The sequence below is a fragment of the Lepidochelys kempii genome, chromosome 12, assembly GCF_965140265.1.
Source record: "Lepidochelys kempii isolate rLepKem1 chromosome 12, rLepKem1.hap2, whole genome shotgun sequence".
NCBI lineage: Eukaryota > Metazoa > Chordata > Testudines > Cheloniidae > Lepidochelys > Lepidochelys kempii.
The window spans coordinates 33248287-33263426 of NC_133267.1; the positions used below are offsets into that span (position 1 = coordinate 33248287).

Here is a 15140-nt window from a genome sequence, read left to right on the forward strand (position 1 = left end):
CGGCGTGAATAAGGAGGTTGCCCTAACCTCAGCAGCTATTTTTAAAGGGATGATTTAACTGGGAATTGGTCCTGCTTCGAGCAGGGGGTTGGACTAGATGACCTTCTGGGGTCCCTTCCAACCCTGATATTCTATGATTCTATGAAAGTTGCATTTGAATAGTTCATTTAGTCACCATCAAAAGCGGTTCAATCAAACTTCTGGCCAGTAGGGCACCAACCTTTAAAGATTACATACTGCTAATAATTGTTGCGGGGTTATGCGCATTTTCTTATAACCCTGCAATAACAGAATGTAAGTTTTCTGTGAAGCTGTTGAAATTCAAGTCACTTCACCTTCAAAACCTTCCACACAAACACACACAATGCAGAGTACACTCCAGGACTCAGAGATATCTCACTATAGAGCTGGTTTTGTTTTTCTCCCAATCACATGCAGCTATTCTGCCTTGGAATGAAGGACACAGAAGGTGTCCTCTCTGCATACATTCTCTGTGCAGAGAAGCCTCTGTGTAAAGTTTTATGCTCTTTTTATTATATGCATGCCTCAACTAATTATTCAATCAAAGGAACTTTCAGACAAGATTATGTGAAAGCAACAGAATGTCATCAGTTCAAGAATCCTGAAGCCCAAGCAAAATTTTAGTGACATCTAGTGGTCACTAGTGTCTCACTAGAATATAATTTCCCCAAAATACCTTGCACTATTATTCAGAAATCCTGCCATCACCAAATAAATCTATTCATATAACGGGGAGTCATTTCCTAGTAATAAGCAAGAAAGACTAATGGGATATATTCTGATTTTTTCTTGTGATGAGCAACAATAAATCACTTTGTAGTTCAGGTCACATTTGGGAAGAAAAATGTCTTGCGATCATTAACTTTTGTTCAATTGATGATTTTATATAGTCAAGTTTTAAGTAATTGAACTAGTATCATTTAATTAGCTCTGAAAACCTATATGAGATCATGAATCATAGACTTTCCACCTTTATGACGCTCCCTTACTAGGTTAAAAGTGTATTTCTCTTTCCGTGTGTGATCCATCTTGAATATCTAATGAGGTGCTTTTGATATTTGGATTATAGTCCATATATCATACATGCAAACTACTGTAGATGTACGGCCTCTTACTTTATATAATTGAGTTTCGTGTCTTGCTTCACTGAGCTGTTCCAAAAAGAGAAGAAAAAAACCGACTCGTGTCCATAATGGAACTGCCCTACTTGCTTCCATTTAGCAAACTCCTCCAAATCCCTCCTTTCTCGAGAGGGCCAGCATCCTGGACGAGCAACCTGGACAACTAGCCAGGGAAATAAAATAAGAGAAAGCATATTTCTTGCTGAAGGTTGGGATACAGAAAACTGCTATAATTTTAGATGTGACACATGCTGACAACAAATTTCATTATGCCCAGAGCACCAATTGACGGAAGGCCAGTACTGTCTTTCTGTGCAACAATGCTTGAAACTGCTTCATTACTTTCTAACTAGAAAAGGCATTTCAACTCAACTAATATTTTGGGGCATGTGCTTAAGGCCCAGTTTTTTAAAGCTATTGAGGTGTTGCTGTGCTCAGCATTGCAATGCTTAATTGATTTAGGATCCTAAGTTTCATTCTCAAAAGGGATGTAGGCATTTAGGAGCCTAAATCCCATTGACGGTCAATCTCTAAAGCCCTTTTCAAAATTAGATTTAGGCTCCTAAATCAGTTAGGTATTGCAATGCTAAGTGCATCAATGTCTAAATACATTTAAAAATCTGGGCCTGAATCTAAACACTATCAAACAATGCACTACACATCTCACAGGGTATGTTAAGTTCCAGTGTTTATATTATATTACCTAAACAACAATAATCAGACACAAAAGTCTTTTAAAAAGTTTTTATTCAGTTTAAGATGTGTTTCTTAAGCAGTCATTATGCTGCTATCACAGATCTTGTTTACAAGATTGGAAAATTTTTGCCAGAAAAGAAAACCACAACCAAAGGAACATTAGAATTTTTTTTTTTGGAGGCAAGACATTGAGCAGATCATGATTCATACATGTCAAAGTGAAAACATCACCCAATATAAATGCTTCTATTACAAAAACCTCTCTTTAAACAGATTTTATAAAAAAAATAAAATTCAATGAAATGGATTTAATCTCTCTGTTCCTTTTTCAAAGTATTTTTAGAATTGTTAAAGAAACGTATGTTTCTGCAGACTATTTCTTTCAATTTAGAAAGTGTAAGGGGTTTCAATTTATACAGTAAAAAAAAACACTGAAAGCAGAATTGCTTTATAAGATTGGCCACAGCTCATCTTTAGCTGAAATACTTGCGTTCAATTACCATCATAAAATGTAAAGATCATTGCTCTCAAACACACGGGATAGCCATCTTACTTATGCACAATATTTAAACAGCTAATTGGCTTAGAGCCCCATGGTCACTACAACTTGCTCAGATAGGAAAGGATGTATGACATCCATTATACATGTATCCACTTTACAAGTATGTTTGTCATGTGGACAGCAGAAATTTCAATCAGAATAGACTTAGATTTTACACACGTATCTTACATTATTTGGTGGAAAATAAACACTCCCCAGTTCATGTTACTCTGACCTGTAGATGACATTTCTATTAGCTCCAATTGTGCAGTTCACATCAATCCTGGGGTTTTAAGAACATTTTCTTTGCTTTGCTAGGTCTCATGTTACTGTTCTCATCTTCACCCTGTAGCACACGCTGGTCTCTCTTTTTCAAGAATTTCTTCCCAATAGTTCTGACTAACGTTTCATATCTGTTAAGATATTTAAATTAAAATACAAATCACTATTCTTCATAAAATCAAAGCAAACTCGTGCACAGCAAGTCATAAATCCTATCAGCTATACCAATCTGTGGTGCAACAAAGGATTGCCTATGTCACTCCTTTTACAACACAGTGTAAGAGACACAGCTACTGCCTCTATCAAGATATCAGCATAATATTAAGGGGCCAATTTTGCTTTCTGTCACACTGAATGACACAATAGAGAGCAAAAAGGTGTAGCGGAGGGTAAAAAATGGCCCCAAGTTATTTCCCCAGGAAGTAATGAAGCTACTCCATTGAACACTTTCTTCAAAATTCTTATTTAAAAATATCTTGTGCACAACACAAAAGTTTGCTCTTTTATAAACACTCTGATGAGAGTGCAGCAACACATCATTTTGGTAATTTTAACTATGCCATAAAACATAAATTACCTTCTGGCCATTTCTTCATCTGATACATCAGCCTCGGCTGTATCATCTGCTTCAATTTCTTCTTTCTTGTACCTAGAGTTCATTTGGATCATTAACTTCTGAAAATGAAATGGGAAATCAGTTTAACAGTTAACTCGTTCACAGAATTTCAATTATATAGATATTACTGATAAGAAATTCATTTTTAATATGGACAAGCAAAACTCTGGGGGTAAAGAGTCCTAACTGAAGCTACTTTCCCTTCTTTGTAGTATGAATTTAGGGCTAGATCATGGATTTATCATGAGCCATGAATAAAAGGGAGCACGCAGCCGTGCTTTGCTGGGTGAAGACAAGGGAATGAATGAACTGTGACTGGCTGCTTCCCCCTTGCTCCCCAGGTTGGTAGTGGTGGTGATTCGCACCAGTGCTATACCTGGTGGAGCTTAGTTCCCCACCTGCACAGTGATTCAGATAGCTTGTGTAGGGGAGTGTCTTCGGTCCTCATACAACCCAGCATGGCCCTGAAAGCAGCTCATGACCCAGCCCTTAGAAAACTTAAAATAATGAGTTTTGTTATAATTTTCCTGCATCTTAAAATTGTTCTAATATAAACACACCTATTTTTGGTTCCTTCCTTGTTTGCGCACCAGCACGGTGCCTGGCATCTGGGACTAGGTTTTCTTAGCACTCTTTACGATTGTTGCCATTTAAGTGGTAATGCACTATCGATCGTAGTGGACAAATCTTTTAAAAAAGTTATGTAGCAGATCTGTTTTTTCATTGTCAAGTATAATCCAGTGTATATAATTCCCAGATCTTAAGAGTGGGTCAAATTTCGGAACTAAGCCACTTAAAAATGTTTATTTAGCAGGGAGAATCTGTCTGAAAGCTTTACAATAAAATGCTATTTGCATTAAAAAAATGCAAAAAAAAAAGCCAGTGAAAATGCCAACCCTGGTGAGACAGTAATCATAATTCCCCCTCAATCATATTAGATCTGAATTGAGCATCAGTAACTTTTCATCTTAGGCAGTTATTTAGCTGCGAGAGACAGATTAATGGCAGTCTTGTTGTTACTATTATAGCACCATAGACGTGTGTGACGTTGAACAGAAGTTAAAGACACCTCTGCTCAAAAGAGTTTTTATTTTAAAGGCATGATTCTGTAAGACCTTATTCACAGGAGTAGTTTCCAGTCAACAGGGCTGACAGTTTGCAGGTTTGGGCCCTAAATTAAGCAGCAATATGATGACTAAAGATCCAGACTGGAAGAAAAGTGGTAGAGCAGTGAGATTGGGCAGTTGTTTTGCTGAGCAGTACATGGAACATGGAGGCTTTGTTCTTGGAGGGGAGGAAAATGTATAGGAATCATGAAACTATTGAGCTGTTGACATATGGGAGGGGGAGCCAGATATTTACCAGAAATAGCACTTTATTTATTTCCAAAATCTTGGCTTGAATCACAATCATATTGAATCACAATGTGGAAATACATTTTGTTTAAGACAACGCCTGCAGAAAGCACTGCATTGACAGAGTACCAGCAAACAGCATGAGCTCCTCCATATCACCGGCATGTATGTCTTAGTGCTAATCTGGAGCCATCTCTATCTAAGTGGAGGATGGCAGTTCAGACTCCAAACTCATTCAGCTGAGATAAACAACATGGGTGCCAATGGACGTTAGTGTGTGACATGGACTTGTGTCAATCTGGGACTGGAAAGACTCATTTCATAGTGCCAGACAGATTTCATCCCTCTTGACTTGGGAAAAAGCTCCTCAGAGGTGACAGGCTCCATTTGTTCAAATGGATCAAACATATACAACACAAGTGAATATACCACTTTTCATCCACAGATTTTTTTTTTTTAAATTATTAGGACCTCTTTTCACAGCTGGATAAATCAGGCAGAGAGAAGTAAAGAGACTCGGACCTAGGTCACAGAGCAAATGAAAGGCAGAAGCAGGAACAAGTCTCTTAAGTACCAATCCAGTACCTAGGCTCTTACTGAGGCAGTGTGATCAAAAGTAAATACTCCCCATAATGTTGTATTTTCAGTACAGAATTGCAAACATTTAATAAAATCATTCAATCTTCTTTGCCTGCATTTTGATTTATTTTCAAATTCCTGCAATCAAACAGCTCTACTTCTAAAGGTTGAAAACAACAAGTGCAAGCACAGAGAGAGCATATTAACACAGGAATTAATGACTGAGTATCAACAACCCAGTTAGAAGAGCTGCTGATTTTGCTGACCAGCAATGGGAATGTTGAATAGGAGGAAGAAGGGAAGCTGAGTTGGAAATTACCATTTTCATCCTACCTAGCAGAGCTCAAATTAGAAGCATGAAGATTGGACACATTTAGGCAATAATCCACTTTGTGCTATAAACTATATAAAGCTCAATTGACTCTCACTGAAGTCAACCAAAAGACACTTCTTGATTTCAATGGAAGCCACGTTGAGACCTAACTCCAATTTATAGTTTTTCTTAGTTACTACCTGGTGCGGTGCGTTGGTGCCACCCCCTCTGGCCAACTGTAGCCCAGCCCCCAATGGGGCTGTCTGTCTATTCATGGTGCCCAGGGGTCTGAAAACCCTTTCTTCACTCCCCACCCACTCCACCGGGTTCCAACTCAGGGCCCTCAAGTTAGGTAAGCAGGATCAGAGTTCTTCAACTCTGACAATGCCCTGAGCTTCTTCCTACCTTCCCCTGGATCTCTGCAGGTTCTCCAGCCTATTGGTCCGTTCATCCCCATCTGCTTCCCAGCCCTTTTTACCCTCCTAGCTGCTGTGAGGCTTCCAATCAGCAGTGGCTGGCAGTGCCTGTATTAACCCTTTGGTTGCTGGTCCAGTGTGGGGTACATACACTCCATGACCCTAACAGAGTAGAACATTTGACAGTACCTCAACTTCTGGATTGAACCCTTTAAAGGACATTCTGCCATAAAGTAGGTCTTCACATGGCATAAAGCTTCTCTCTTCTATTATAAAACTCCTGCACAATAAACAAAGCCAAGTATTTGTCTGAACAGCATGTCTTAACATAGTCACAAGAACCAAAAGCAATAAAAAGCAAAAACCAAAAAAATGAAGTGTCTTAGGCCAGGTCTAGGTCTGAAAAAGTTTGCCGGTATAAGAAATGTTGCTCTCCTCCCGCAAAAAAACCCAGCCAGACTCAAAAAACCCACCCAAACCAAAAAAAAACCCACCACAAATAAAAACCCTCAAAAAACCAAACACACAAACCCTCACACTCCTAGGTGACATTTCTATACCAGCAAATTTCTAGTGTAGAGCTGGCCCTAGTAGAGACTGATAGGAAGTAAAACCATGTGGTTCTCTCTTCAAAGATTGTTTTCTTTTCTCTTTTAATGAACAAACCAAGAGACAAAAAGAAGTCTGCCCCCAGGAATTATCACATACATGTACTACAGAAGTGTTCCACCTTCTCATCCCCACCCTGCACATGTAAAATACTGAATATCAGTAACGTTAATCACATGTAATTAATTCTCTGAACTCCAAACGTTAAGAAGAGACTCCCTCTTGCTAAAAAAATTCCCTCTTTTAAAGGACAAAATAAACTATTTTTAAAATAGTTTTTTTTTTTACTGTTTATAGCACCTCTTCAGAAGGCAGGAATGGAAGTTTGTGCCCTTACTAGAAGAGGTTTTCCTTATTGTTGCATCTCCATTATGGATTCTGCAACTGGATATTCATGGATTGACCCTGTGCCTGAATGAAACCTTAATGAAATCAGTGAAGCTGCATGAAGGAGCCAGATTCTCTCTCATGGACTTGATTGCAAGATTGGGGCCTAATTTATAAGGTTTCAGCCATTTTTTTTTTTTAAAAAAAGCAAAAGCAGCATTAAGTCACCTGGTCACTAAAAAGAAAATAATTACATGGATACTAGGAAAACATACAGATGGGAAAAAAAAGGGGGGGGGGGGCGGGGGAAGTAGGTCAAACTCTGGATTTATAAACCTTGAGAGTGGTTCCTTAGAATAAAATGCTGCATAAGTATGCTACACCTACCAATCTGCCTATTTTACTAATGTCTACTGGTGACTAAGAGTTATTATTATTCTTGAGGTATTTCTTGGACAGAAAAGGATTAATAGACAACACTTTGTTTTGCCTCCCAAACAGTCCAGATATAAGTAATGGAAAAATATGACAAACTTACTCCTTTTCTTTGAGTTCTGGTAAATCCAGATACCAGTGCTCTTCACTGATTATCTTCTTTTCCTCCTCCTCTAGTTGTTTTTTGGTTTCTGAATCCAATCCTCTTTGCATGAACTGAAAGAAACGCACACAAAGATTTTTCTGCATGAAGTGTCTTTTCCCCATATGTGAGTTACAACTATTTAATAGGTTGCCTGACATTTATTGTTCATGCAATATTTCATGAAAAAAGTTAAGAAGTTTTGCCTGACTCTTTTAAAAGTCAGCTCAAAGTTAGGGCAATTGCCAATGTACAGACAGAAACAATGGCAATATTAAAATTCAGTTGCATCACCACTTACATACCCAGGTGACCAGCACTCTAGTAACACTGGAGATAGTTTTGACTTCCTTGGCTTATTACCATCCTGCAATTCCTGGGGGTCTGGCAAAGGACTGAGGAAAATTTAACTATTTCAAAGCTGTGGCTGCATACCAGATGCCAAATGGTTACACTCCACCACATAAAGCGGTCAGGGGACAAACTGGACCTGGCTTAGGCCAGGTTAGCATTTGTTTTTTTCCAGTATTCTTTTGAGGGCGCCCCCTTGTCCTCCAGATTCTCAGATTTCATTTAAAAAAATAAAAGTTCGACTCTAGCCCCCAAGGCTGCAAAGAGAGCCCTTATAGTAAACGAATGTTAGGCCTGGTTTTCACTTAAAAACTAGGCTATGTCTACACTTAAACCACTACAGCAGCACAGCTGCATCTGCGCTGCTAGAGTGCTTCAGCATAGCCACTCATTACAGTGATAGTAGGGGTTTTCCTGCCGCTGTAATTAATCTACCTCCCCAGAAGCAGTAGTTAGGTTGATGGAAGAATTTTTCCATTGACTTAGTGCTGTCTGCCCCAGGGATTAGGTTGGTTTACCTACATTGCTCACGAGTGTGGATTTTTCACATCCACGAGAGACATAAATCGGTCAACCTAACTTTTTTAGTGTAGACCTAGCTACATTGTTAAGGGGTGAGGAAAATTCACATTGCTGAGTGCTATGGTTAAGCTGACCTCCCCCCAAGTGTAGATGCCACTCAGAGAGGTGGATTAACTACAGCAATGGGAAAACTGAAGGAAGTGTCTACACTATGGCCATAGTGTAGATATGGAGTAATGCAATGATGTTTGAGGAGTTCACAGAGAGACTGGAACAACAGCTTGAAGAAGTGTGAGCTGCCCATTTCATCTCCATGGGGTGTTAACTCAAGTGAGTTCAATTAAAAGTCAATGTTAACAATTTCAGCGACCAAACCATGACCGAACGTTGAAGGTTCACTTTCTCCACAACGAGAAAAGCTATAAACATTTCTTTTTAAAATTAATGTTCACGATTGGAGCTGGGGCCTCAGGCCTGGTCTACAGACAACTTTTGTACCAGTATAAATATGTCTGTTAGGGGATGTGATTTTTTACCCACAGTAATACTGATAAAACCCCTAGAGTAGATGTAATTCTACTGCTATAGCTTATTCCCCTTCCCGAATGGGAATGTTATACTGGTATAAGAACATTTATACCAGTATAATTAGGGCTCTACCAAATTCACAGTCCTTTTTGGTCAATTTCCCAGTCATAGGATTTTAAAAATAGTCAATTTCACGGTTTCAGATGTTTACATCTGAAATTTCATGTATTGTAACGATGTGGGTCTCAACCTGAAAGAGTGTCGTGGGGGGTCACAAAGCTACTGTGTGCCCGTGTGGGGGAAAGAACACAGGACATATGAGGGTCATCACTTTTGTGGGGGGACAGGGCTGGCCAGGGCCCCATGGTCCCTGCCCGCCATCCAATGGCCCCTTTAAATCTTGAGCATTGGGCTTGGAGCTGGGGAGCGGCAGGGCTGGGGGCGCCCCATCCAGCAGCTCATACTGTGCGCTGGGCTCCTGCTGCTAGTCCCTGGAGCACCAGGGGAAGAGATACTCCCAGGGCTGGGTCAGACCTACCTCCAGGAACCTCCCCTGGCCGCAGTAGGGGAGGGGCGGGGGCCGCTGCAGGGAAAGAGGAAGTCCCATCCCTCCCGAGCCCAGAGGGCACTAGCAGCTGGAGCTCAGTGCATGGTAGGAGCCCCTGGCTGGTGCACCCCTGGACCTGCCCCTCCCCTACAATAGCCAGATATCACAGGGGAGATCAGATTTCATGGTTTGTGATGCATTTTTCATGGCCATGAATTTGGTAGAGCCCTAAGTATAATTGCATTCATAGTGGGCGGGGGGAAGGCAGTTGGAGGAGAGGCAGGGGAGAGAGGTGCACCTCTAACTGCACTGGTAAAGCAGTACAACCTGTATTTAGACAAGCCCTTAGGCACATCCCTATCACACTTACATCTTTATCTGGCATTAGCCATGAGTACATCCAAACCTTACCAGAGAAGATGCTAGCAAAGCACAGCAGAGCATGCATGACCCTATTTTAAACATCTGCACAATCTACTGTGACAAATCATTTTGGTGTCCCAAGTAGACAGAGATTGGCTTGTGGATGAAGATTGGAATGTGCCACTACTTCCCCACCCCCAAACAAATATATTTATAAATGGACAATCAGAAATTAAAAGTTGGTTTATCATTTTTCAGGCTATGCAAAACATTAAGTGTATTGTTTTAATTATTCAATTTATATATTCAATAGCACAGTCTGAAAAGTGATAAGCCACCTCAATTTCTCATGTTCCATTTTTACTTCTATATGTACCCAACTCTGTGTGAGTTTCTTAACTAAAGAAAACGGAGTTTTGTTTTCTGAAAGAATTCAAAAACATGTCAAAGCCTTACATTTAAAATTACAGTATCTGGATTTTCTCATAAGTGAGTAAAATGAGAGTCTATGTGGAAAAACATGTTAATCAAGGAAACTGGTTAGCTAGACTTAAGTCTCAATGGGAGAAGTTTTATTATAAGCACCCAATCAATGTTCATTTTTATTGATTATGTACCTAAAAACAAATGATCTAGGAGATCTCTTGGATACAACTATCTGGTTACTTACATTTAAAATGATAAAAAAAATACAGATTGCAATAATTGCAAAGCACGTAAAACATGCCGAGTGTTTCTTTGTGTCAAAGTTTAGTCTCCATAGAAACACAGATGTAAGCCTTTGGTGAGCAGAGACTTGTAATTGTGCTAATTATTCTGCTACCTTTATGGAAAGTGAACTCTGCTACAACTGAGGACTGAACTGAGACTGTAAAACTCGTTTCACTTAGTACTTTGAAGGACTATGGCCCCAAATACCAAGCTAAAAAAGGAATGGCAAAACTAAAATGTAGCAAACAAGGCATGAAGTCTCTGCTATATTAAGTTATAAATATTTAATGAATATTTATGTTTTTAAAAAATTAATGGCAATTCAGCTTCTGTGTTGTTCGGCAGAAACAGAGAGAGCATCAATCATGCCAGTGTGTACTCTACTGAATTATGTGTTGCATTACACGACATGAACCAGAGTCCATTAGCCACTGAGCTGAGACTAATTTCACTTTGGACTTGATGCTAGATTCACAATTCCAAGGGCGATGGCTAGGTCAGTACTTTATTAATATCCCTCTCTCATGCTACTACATTTATGAATTGTTAAAAGAGTGGGGGGGGGGAAGAGGGAGGGACAATGGTCTAAGTTAACACCGTTATAGGATATTAAGCCAGAACTGGCCAGAAAAATCAGTGCACAACAAAATCCAAGGCTAGGAAATATTTCGAGTCAAGGCAGCTCAACCAAATGTGGCAAGCAAAGGGAATATTTTAAATTAAAGATATAAAGAAAAAGAGTTTGAACACTTATGTTCATGATAAAGAGGCCAGCACAGATAGCTCCTGGGAAGAAAAGAATTTTCAGATTGTTTCCAGCAAAGAAATCCCAGTTTTGCTTATGCAAGATTTTGCTGAAATAAGGAAGGTAGTTCACAATATGTTTCTGGATCAAAACAACAGGCACCCTATAGTTAAAAACCACTGGATACTTCTTATAGGAGTCTAACGAGTTAGATGTTTGGCTACAAGTGAAGATACCGTGGTACTCAAGATAGTGTTATAAATGCCATTTCACCAGGGGTTAGCACAGCCATTTTTTCTAGTGTTTGTAGTACAACTACTGAGTGCAACTTCATGTCATCAGTTTAGTAGTTACAACAGAAGAACTATGGATTTTCTTTAGCCAAACCTTCTAATGTCATCATTGCCAGTGCCATGTTGTTTAGTATATTTCTAGAGCGCTAATAATGAACATCTGAGAAAGCTGGAGAACTGATGAAGAGAGCAAGCGAAGCTAGAATTACCTGATGCGAACTTTTCCTTAAAGTGTCAATGATATATACCTTTAAAAATTCTTAACAAGGACAAGAGGGGCATTCACTACATAACTGACCTTATAAACCAAAACAAATAAGAAAAATGTAAAGAGAAAAGCTGGATGAGGTAATATCTTTTATTGGACCAACTTCTACTGGTGAGAGAGATAAGCTTTCAAGCTTCAGAAAGCTTTTCTTCAGGTGTAGCTTGAAAGCTCATCTCTCACCAACAGAAGTTGATTCAATAAAAGATATTACCTCACCCCGACCTTGTTTGTCTAATATCCTGGGACCAACATGGCCACATGCATACAAGAAATATTTAAGTCAGTTAGTGAGGTGAAGAGGAACATAATTTGAAATGACAACAACAAGACAAGGCAAATTTAAATGTGTGGCCTTGTTTATCCTGGGAAAATGTACTGTGGTAGAAAAGGTGTTAACTAAGAAAATTAAAATACAATTTTGCCCTTAGTACAGACAAGGACAGTTGTGTTTAAAACCATATTAGATCATTGTGGTTAACCCTAGGTTTCTACATGCACGTCCCTTGCCAAGTATTTTCTACCCGTGACTTATGATTCATCCATTAATTTGCTGAGTCAGGGTCTCATTTACTGTACAGGACCCAGTCCCGAATCAGGCAAATTTCCACCTAGATCAGGACTCCAGGTGTGGGTCCTGAATCATGCAACAGCAGCAGACACTGTGAGCCCATCTCCCCTTCCATCCACCCAAAATCTCAAGGAACATTTAATCCTCATCCCTCATTATGTTATTTGACCACTGTTTTCAAGATGGGTTTTCCTATACTACGTATTTACTACAGAATTCTTACAATAGGTTTTTGGTTTACACTGTATTTACATGTTTTTATCTACACAGATGAGCGTACCACCCTGTGGCTTATGTTATACTTTGGTTTAGTTTATATACACCATTAGTGTCTATGCCTCCTACGGGCCTGATGACATGTATCCCTTTGCACTGGCTCAGGACAAGGGCCCTCATTCCAGAAACAGCACACAGCACTTTGATTCAAGCCCCTTGTCCAAGCTGGCTGGCCTGGCTGTGGAAAAGTCTGTAGCAGAGAAGGGGGTGCTGGTTATAATACCATGTCTCTTCCTTGTTTACACTGCAAAAGCCATCTTATGACCTAGCTCTGTTTAGTTTCCCACCTCCATACCTTTCAAACATGCTCTTCTCCATGTCCTTCCAAGCCCAGAGAGGCCCTCAGCTTCCCATCGCCCCATATCACTTAGTCCCATGTAGTCTTTTAACCCCTCCCCCCATACTTCCAAGTACAACAGCAAACAGCAATATACAAATGCCTAGGCAGAAACACAAATCCTCACCCTCAGCTTCCATGCCAGCCCCCCAATCCCAATGCCCTGCTCCCTATCCTCTCATCTCTGGAGAGCCCTAACTAGTTCAGCTTCCCCACTGCCAAGGTCATCTCCCCTGCTACCCTAAAGAGGCATTCTTCCCCATCCGCACCACCCCTGGGAATGGTCTCCTTTCTGTGACTCCCCAATTCTTTCACAGTGGGGAGCAATGCTAAAGTACCCTGGAAAATGTGTGTGTGTGTGTGGGGAGGGGCGTTATCATAACGAGGGAGCAGTAGTTTTGGTGGAACAGAGTATAATGTATATTCTTCAGGAACCTAGGTAAATTTAAAACAAAATGTTTTTCTGGATCTGTGACCCCTCGTGACCACCCTCCCCCTCAAATACGTCTCCCCCACACGTCTCATGCCGTGTGCAGAATCCTCCCAGATCTCTTCCCATGAGCTCAAATCCCAGTGCAACCTGCCCTTCCTCCCCTCCAAGCCTCCTAAATACCTACCCCCCCCGCCCTACACGTCAGCCTTTACCTTACAGCCCCACAATCCACCCAGGGGTCACCAACCCCAAACCTTGCTCCCTAAGCCGACAGTCCCAGCTCTGCCACCAGGGTAGGCTCCCCCAATCACGTCTCCACCTGGGAACCCCTTCCCCATCCCTCCCTAGGGGGGCAGCTTATCCCTCAGCCCCCCCCCCACCTGATTTCAACTCCCCTCACTCCCTCTCCCAGAGCCTCCAGCTCTCCCCATTCCCCACTGCCCCCAAACCCTCCCCAGGGGGCATCTTGCTCCATACACCCCCTGTCACCCGCCCCCAACCCCCCTCACTCTCTGCCTCACCCCCCATGCTCTCCCCATCCCGTCCCCCACGCTCTTCCCCAGGGTCCCCACCCCTCCCCAAGGGACACTCCCTCTCCCAGAGCCCCCAGCTCTCCCCATTCCCCACTGCCCCCAAACCCTCCCCAGGGGGCATCTTGCTCCATACACCCCCTGTCACCCGCCCCCAACCCCCCTCACTCTCTGCCTCACCCCCCATGCTCTCCCCATCCCGCCCCCCACGCTCTTCCCCAGGGTCCCCACCCCTCCCCAAGGGACACTCCCTCTCCCAGAGCCCCCAGCTCTCCCCATTCCCCACTGCCCCCAAACCCTCCCCAGGGGGCATCTTGCTCCATACACCCCCTGTCACCCGCCCCCAACCCCCCTCACTCTCTGCCTCACCCCCCATGCTCTCCCCATCCCGCCCCCCACGCTCTTCCCCAGGGCCCCCATCCCCCGGCGTTGGCTGCCCCACACGCCACCTAACATCCCTCACGCGGATCAGCCCCGCAACCCGCCCCTCCGCCCGGCCTGCCCCTGCCCGGGCTCCCAACGGCGGCCCCCCCGCCCCGCGGCCTGCTGCTCCCCCTCCCCGCGCCGGGAGCCGCCGCCTCTCACCTTCATGCGCAGCAGGTTCTTGGACAGCTTGGTCTTCACCTCCCCGGCCATTGCGGTGCCGGGCCTGGGCCGCGGGCGGGCCCCGCTCGATCCCCGCCCTCCCCTGCTGCTGCAGCCGCCTCCTGAGGCCGCGCACTGGCCGCCACGCGCACAGGCCGGGAGCCGGCGGGGTGGGCAGGGCCAGATTTCCGCCCAGGGGCCTCTGCGGCCGGGCTGGAGCGGGCGGCGAAGCCGCCGCGCAGTTGCGATGCGACCGGCTCGGCCCAGCCCGCCTCACGGGCCTGGGGCGGCTTCAAGCGGCGCTGGGGTGTTTTCCAGCGGAACGGGGCACCCCCCGAGCCTGGCGTCTGCACGGGAACAGGGAGTGGGGCTCAGACAGAATGGGGAGACCCCCCCCCCGAGCCTGGCTCTCATCCGAAGGGGCAGGGAGAGGGGCTCAGATCCCACCTGTAGCAAACTCGCCTGAGCCTGACTCACATGGGGGGACAGGGGTGGGGGTCAGACCACCACAGATGGGCAAGGGTCCCCCAGAGCCCGGCATAGATATGGGGGAAGCTGGGAGCAGAATTCAGGCACCATGCGGGGGGGAGACCCCCCTAGATCCTAGCTCACATAAGGAATAGGGATAGG

The 15140-nt window shown here is 43.2% G+C and overlaps 1 protein-coding gene across 1 annotated transcript; it reads right to left on the reverse strand.

The window, feature by feature from the left end:
• Positions 1–1872: 1872 nt before the first annotated feature.
• Positions 1873–14706, reverse strand: MPHOSPH6 (M-phase phosphoprotein 6). Its single transcript, XM_073308064.1, has 5 exons — positions 14511–14706; positions 7415–7527; positions 6130–6220; positions 3239–3336; positions 1873–2792 (listed from the first exon to the last, which is right to left on the reverse strand). Exons 1-5 carry the CDS (start codon positions 14559–14561, stop codon positions 2657–2659), a joined length of 489 nt encoding a protein of 162 aa, XP_073164165.1. The 5' UTR covers positions 14562–14706; the 3' UTR covers positions 1873–2656.
• Positions 14707–15140: the final 434 nt, after the last annotated feature.